Genomic DNA, 6995 nt, shown 5'->3' on the forward strand with positions numbered 1-6995 from the left:
TTAAATTAAATTAAAGTTAATTTAAATTTTAAAACAAAATAAATTTAATTTAAATGAAATTTTAATTAAATTGAAATAAATTTGAACTAAATCGAGACAAAATTAATTCAAATTGAATTAAAACAACCTTAATTAGAATTAAATTAAAATAAGTTTAAATGAAATTGAAATAAACTAAAATTAAATAAATCTAAATGGAAATAAGACAAATTTCAAGTAAAATAAATTTATATAAGCTAAAATTAAATTAAAATAGAGTTGAAATAAACTAAGATGAAATGAATTAAAATTGAAGTTAAAAAAACAAATTTATTTGAAATTAAAACAAATAGAGTTTAAATTAATTAAAAGGAAAGCAAATAATAATTAAGTTAATTAATCCCAGCATGGAGAGTTTGGCTACCATGTTTGAGCTGGATCATTAAGGTTTATTCAGGTTAATTAGTGTTTATTAAGCTTAATTAAGGTTAATTAGATTTAATTAGAGTTAATTAATGTTAATTAATCCCAGCATGGAGACTTTGGCTGCCATGTTTGAGCTGCTTCATTAAGGTTTATTCAGGTTATTAAAGATTCATTAAGGTTAATTAAGATTTACTAAGGTTAATTAAGGTTTTTTAAGGTTCATTAAGGTTAATTAATGCTAATTAGGATTAATTAATCAATGTTAATTAATCCCAGCATGGAGACTTTGGCCGTCATGTTTGAGCTGGTTTAATAAGGTTTATTCAGGTTAATAAAGGTTAATTAGGATTAATTAGGATTCATGAAAGTTCATTAAGGTTAATTAAGGTTAATTTAGGTTTAATTAAAATTAATTAAGGTTAATTAATGTTGATTAATTGCAGTACGGAGACTTTGGCCGCCATGTTTGAGCTGGATCATTAAGATTAATTAAGGTTTTTTAATGTTCATTAAGGCTAATAAAAGTTCATTAAGGTTAATTAAGATTTTCTAAGGTTAATTAAATTTAATTAAGGTTAATTAGAGTTAATTAATGTTAATTAATCCCAGCATGGAGACTTTGGCCGCCATGTTTGAGCCGGTTTAATAAGGTTTATTCAGGTTAATAAAGGTTAATTAGGATTAATTAGGATTCATGAAAGTTCATTAAGGTTAATTAAGGTTAATTTAGGTTTAATTATCATTAATTAAGGTTAATTAAGGTTAATTAATCCCAACATGGAGACTTTGGCTGCCATGTTGGAGCTGGATCATTGCAGTTAATTAAGATTAATTAATGTTCATTAAGGTTTATTAAGGTTCCTTAAGATCAATTAAGCTTTATTTAGGTTTAATTAAAATTAATTAATATTAATTAATGTTAATTAATCCCAGCATGGAGACCCTGGCCGCCATGTTTGAGCTGGACCTGCCGACCGTTCACGGCATCATCAGCAAAATGATCATCAACGAGGAGCTGATGGTGAGAGAGGATTTGGGGGAATTCCGGGGATTTGGGGAAAATTCCAGAAATTCGGGGAAAATTTGGAAATTTTGGGTCAATTTCTGGCAATTTTGGGTCAATTTCTGGCAATTTTGGGTCAATTTCTGGCAATTTTAGGAAAATTTTCTGGTATTTTTAGGCAAATTTTTCAACAATTTTTGGCAATTTTGGGGCCATTTAAGGCCAATTTTTGGCAATTTTTGGGGCAAATTTTTGGGTAAATTTTGGGGGTTTTTTTTGTAATTTTGAGCAGTTTTGGGGGCAATTTTGGGTCAATTTCCTGCAATTTTGGGTAAATTTGGAGCAATTTTCAGCAATTTTTTGGGGCAAGTTTGGGCTATTTTGGGGCAATTTTTGGGGCAATTTGTGGCAGTTTTTGGCAATTTTTGGCACAATTTTTAGGCAATTTTGGGGCAATTTTGGGCAATTTTTGGGGCAATTTCTGTTGATTTAAGGGCAAATTTTTGGAAATTTTGGGCAAATTTTCTGGCAATTTTGGGACAATTTTTGGGCAATTTTGGGCAAATTTTGTGGCAATTTCTGGGGCAATTTTGAGCAATTTTTGGGTCAATTTTTGGGACATTTTTGGGGCAATTTTTGGTTATTTTGGGCAATTTTGGGGCAATTTTGATAATTTTGGGACAATTTTTGTGGCAATTTCTGGTAGTTTTTGGCAATTTTTGGGGCAATTTTTTGTAATATTTAAGACAAAATTTCGACAATTTTGGGCAAATTTTGGGGTATTTTTTTGGGAATTTTGGGGAATTTTTGGGGCAATTTTGAGCAAATTTTGGGCAATTTTTGGGGCATTTTTTAGCAATTTTGGGACAAATTTGGGCAATTTTGGGATAATTTTGCAGCAAGTTTTGGGACAATTTTTGGGTAAATTTTGGGGCAATTTTGGGCAATTTTTAGGTCAATTCTGGGCAATTTTTGGGGCAATTTTTGGGAAATTCCTGAGGTGATTCCTGGTAATGTTGGGCAAAATTTTGGATAAGTTTTGGGCAAATTTGGGTAATTTTGGGACAATTTTTGGGGCAATTCCTGACAGTTTTATGCAAACTTTGCAGTGATTCTGGGACAAGTTTAGGCAATTTTTGGAGCAATTTTTTGGCAATTTTGGGGCAATTTTTGGCACAATTTTGAGGCAATTTGGGGCAATTATTTGGGCAATTTCTGGCAATTTTGGGGTGGTTTTTGGGCAGTTTTGGGCAAATTTTGTGGTAATTTCTGGGGCAATTTTAAGCAATTTTCGGGTCAATTTTTGGGACATTTTTGGGGCAATTTTTGGTTATTTTGGGCAATTTTGGGGCAATTTTTGGGGCAATTTTTGGGGCAATTTCTGGTAGTCTTTGGCAAATTTTGGGGCAATTTTGTGTGATATTTGGGACAAATTTTGGGACAGTTTTTTGCAAATTTGGGCAAATTTCTGACAATTTTGGGCAAATTTTGGGGTATTTTTTTTGTAAATTTGGGGAATTTTTGGGGCGATTTTGGGACAATTTTTGGGCAAATTTGGGCCAATTTTCTGGCAATTCTGGAGCAACTTAGGGTCAATTTTGGGGCAATTTCTGGTTATTTTGGGCAATTTTTGGGGCAAATTTTGGGCAATTTTTGGGGCAATTTTGGGCAATTTTTAGGCATATTTTAGCAATTTTTGGGACAATTTCCAGCGATTTTAGGCAAATTTTGTAGCGATTTTTGGCAATTTTTGGGTTACTTCTGGGATTATTTTGGGTGGGATTTTTGGGGGGTTTTTTGGGATTTTTTTGGGTTTTTGGGGGTTACCTGTCCCCAGATGATCTCACCTGTGCACACCTGCAGGCCTCCCTGGACCAGCCCACGGCCACGGTGATGATGTGGAGATTTGAGACCATTTTGAGCTGATTTTGGGTTATTTTAGATGGGATATTTTGGGATTTTTTTTGGATTTTTTGGGGTTTTTGGGGGTTACCTGTCCCCAGATGATCTCACCTGTGCACACCTGCAGGCCTCGGCCAGGTGATGATGGGGAGGTTTGGGGCCATTTTGTGATTAATTTATGTGGAATTTTTTGGGTATTTTGGGTTATTTTAGATGGGATTTTTGGGGGTTTTTGGGGGTTTTTGGGGTTACCTGTCCCCAAGTGAGTCTCACCTGTGCACCCCTGCAGGCCTCCCTGGACCAGCCCACGGCCACGGTGATGATGCACCGCACGGAGCCCACGGCCACGCAGAACCTGGCGCTGCAGCTGGCGGAGAAACTGGGGAACCTGGTGGAGAACAACGAGCGCGTGCTGGACCAGAGGCAGGGAGCCTACGGGGGGTACTTCAGAGGTGAGCGCACCTGGGGGCACCTGGGCACATCTGGGATACCCCTGGGAACAACTGGGATCCACCTGGGGACACTTGGGTACACCTGGGGGCAGCTGGGGACAGCTGGGATACCTGGGCACACTTGGGATACACCTGGGACATACCTGGGGACACCTGGGCACATCTGGGGGCACCTGGGGGCACATGGGGATAGCTGGGGACATCTGGGCACAGCTGGGGTACACCTGGAGACAGCTGGGGACACCTGGGTACACCTGGGATATACCTGGGAATACCTGGGCACAGCTGGGGACACCTGGGCACACCTGGGGTCCACCTGGGGACACTTGGGGGCACTTGGGGACACCTGGGCACACCTGGGATGCACCTGGGGGCACAGGGACGTACTTGGGATATGCTTGGGCACACCTGGGTACACCTGAGATACACCTGGGCACACCTGGGGACACCTGGGGGTACCTGGGGACATCTGGGGGCACCTGGAGGCACCTGGGCACACCTAGGGGCACCTGGGGACACTTGGGATATGCTTGGGATACACCTGGGCACACCTGGGCACATCTTGGGACACCTGGGGACAGCTGGGGACACTTGGGCACACCTGGGGGCACCTGGGCACGGTTGGGATGTACCTGAGATACACCTGGGTACACCTGGGGATAGCTGGGATACACCTGGGACACATCTGGGATACACCTGGAGTACACCTGGGTACATCTGGGTACATCTGGGGGCACCTGGGATACACCTGGGGGCACAGCTGGGCACAGCTGGGGGCACCTGGGGACACCTGGGACACACCTGAGGGCACCTGGCCACACCTGAGACACATTTTGGGGCACCTGGGAAGACTTGGGGGCACCTGAGTACACCCACGATACACCTGAGCACACTTGGGCACACCTGGGGGCACCTGGGATACACCTGGGCACACCTGGGCACAGTTGGGATACACCTGGGGACACCTGGGCACACCTGAGATACATTTTGGGACACCTGGGGACATTTGGGATACACCTGGGCACACCTGGGGGCATTTTAGACACACCTGAGCCCCGCCCCAATCTCACCTGTCCATGTTTTTCTCTCTCTCCAGACCAGAAGGACGGCGGATACCGCAAAGGCGACGGATACCTGCGGCGCGGCGGCTTCCGGCAGGAGCGCGGCAACTACTGAGCCTCACCTGCGCCGCGGCGGGGCCCTCGCCTGTCACCTGAGCCTCACCTGGCCTGGGGAGCGTCACCTGTCCCATACATCCCTCACCTGTCCCATAATCCCTCGCCTGTCCCATAATCCCTCACCTGTCCCATAATCCCTCGCCTGTCCCATAATCCCTCACCTGTCCCATAATCCCTCACCTGCTCCACGGAGGGTCCCAGAGCCGTGAATTAATAAATGAGTTGTTAAAGAGCACGTTAATGAGTCGTTAATTAATGTGTTAATGAGGGGCTGCTCGGGAAGTGACCTCAAAGTTTCCTCTCCTCATGTTTTCCCGCCTTTTTTTCTCCCCTCATGTTTTCCCGCCTTTTTTCTTCCCCTCATGTTTTCCCGCCTTTTTTCTTCCCTCACGTTTTCCCGCCTTTTTCTCCCCTCATGTTTTCCCACCATTTTTCCTGTCATGGCTGCCTCTTCTCCCTGTCCCCTCATGTCTTCCCTCCATTTTGTCCCCTCATGGCGTTCTTCCACCCCCATCCCCTCATGGCTGCCTCCCCTTCCCCACCTCCTCCATCTTCTCCCCTCATGGCTCCCGCCATTTTGTCTCCTCACAATTTTCCACCATTTTCTTTCCTTCATGGCTTCCCTGCCTCCTGTCCCCTCACAGTTGGCCGCCATTTTCTCCCCTCACGATTTTCCGCCATTTTCTCCCCTCATGGCTGCTCCTCTTCCTCATCCTCTCCCCTCACGGCTTCCCTCCATTTTGTCCCCTCACAGTTTGCCACCATTTTTCCTCTCATGGCTGCCCCTTCTTCCTCTTCCCTCACAGGTTCCCTCCATTTTTTCCCCTCACAATTCCCCACCATTTTCTCCCCTCATGGCTTCCCTTCTCCCTGTCCCTTCACGGCTTTCCTCCATTTTCTCCCCTCAAAGTTTGCCACCATTTTCTCTCCTCATGGATTCCTCTATTTTTTACTTTCATGTCTTCCCTTCTCCCTGTCCCCTCACAGTTCGCTGCCATTTTCTCCCCTCACAATTCCCCACCATTTTCTTTCCTTCATGGCTTCCCTTCTCCCTGTCCCCTCACAGTTGGCCGCCATTTTGTCCCCTCACGATTTTCCGCCATTTTCTCCTCTCATGGCTGCCCCTTCTTCCTCTTCCCTCACGGCTTTCCTCCATTTTCTCCCTTCACAGTTTGCCACCATTTTCTCCCCTCATGGATCCCTCCATTTTCTTTCCTTCATGGCTTCCCTTCTCCCTGTCCCCTCACAGTTGGCCGCCATTTTGTTCCCTCACAGTTGGCTGCCATTTTGTTCCCTCACAGTTCGCTGCCATTTTGTTCCCTCACAGTTTGCCGCCATTTTTCCCATCATGGCTTCCCTTCTCCCTCTCCCCTCACGACTTCCCTCCATTTTGTCCCCTCACAGTTTGCCACCATTTTCTCCCCTCACGGCTTCCCTCCATTTTGTCCCCTCACAATTCCCCGCCATTTTGTCCTCTCCGTGTGCACCCCATGGATTCTGCCTCATTTTAATAAAATAATGACTTAAAATCCTTAATTAATTAATTATTCCTCATTAATGAGCAACAAGGGGGGGTGAGCAGGGTGTATCCTGCCTCATAATTTCCCCCATAGATTCTGCCCCATTGCTCTACCCCATTAAAAAACCCCAAACAACTAATTAATGGATTGCTAAAACAATTAATTAATTGCTTTCAATGCTTACTTGGTCATTTACAATTTATTAATGAGCAGCAAAGGGCTGCCCCCTACCCATTAACCTGCCCCATAACTTCTCTACAACTCCTCATTTTGAATTTTTGAATGTTGATTAACGCTGAATTGCTAATTAAACGATGAAATTGAATGACAAAAACATGAATGAGTTTCTTTAAATGATTAATTAATTAACCAACCCTCGTTAATGAGTGATGAGGGGACACCTCCTTCCCCACCACTCTTCCCCACCGTGCCCCAAAAATCATTCAGCCATTAATTACTCATTAAAAACCCCTCGTTAATGAGTGACGAGGTTGGGGGAGGGGCGGCTCTGCCCCTCACTAATCCCTCACTAATT

At 43.8% G+C, this 6995-nt stretch overlaps 2 protein-coding genes across 3 annotated transcripts in view; both read left to right on the forward strand.

The window, feature by feature from the left end:
- Nucleotides 1–5175, forward strand: part of LOC117010261 (eukaryotic translation initiation factor 3 subunit C-like) — a 42558-nt gene extending 37383 nt beyond the window's left edge. For both annotated transcript variants that reach the window (XM_033084556.2, XM_033084554.2), the window contains 3 exons: nt 1339–1426; nt 3600–3762; nt 4859–5175. In XM_033084556.2, the coding sequence (XP_032940447.1) occupies nt 1339–1426; nt 3600–3762; nt 4859–4938 (331 nt within the window). In that variant the 3' untranslated portion in view covers nt 4939–5175. The remainder of the gene's footprint in view (nt 1–1338; nt 1427–3599; nt 3763–4858) is intronic.
- Nucleotides 5176–5326: 151 nt separating this feature from the next.
- On the forward strand, nt 5327–6476 carry LOC117010256 (proline-rich protein 36-like). Its single transcript, XM_033084549.2, has 2 exons — nt 5327–6200; nt 6253–6476. Exons 1-2 carry the CDS (start codon nt 5356–5358, stop codon nt 6449–6451), a joined length of 1044 nt encoding a protein of 347 aa, XP_032940440.1. The 5' UTR covers nt 5327–5355; the 3' UTR covers nt 6452–6476.
- The last annotated feature ends 519 nt before the right edge of the window (nt 6477–6995 follow it).

This window comes from Catharus ustulatus, chromosome 40, assembly GCF_009819885.2.
Source record: "Catharus ustulatus isolate bCatUst1 chromosome 40, bCatUst1.pri.v2, whole genome shotgun sequence".
Classification (NCBI taxonomy): domain Eukaryota; kingdom Metazoa; phylum Chordata; class Aves; order Passeriformes; family Turdidae; genus Catharus; species Catharus ustulatus.

Excerpts from the sequence above, each read along its gene's own strand:
- LOC117010256 (XM_033084549.2), top strand. The coding sequence starts at position 5,356 with ATGTTTTCCCACCATTTTTCCTGTCATGGCTGCCTCTTCTCCCTGTCC. Across the intron at positions 6,201-6,252 it reads CCCTCACAGTTGGCCGCCAT|TTTGTTCCCTCACAGTTTGC; the intron begins TTTGTTCCCTCA and ends GTTCGCTGCCAT.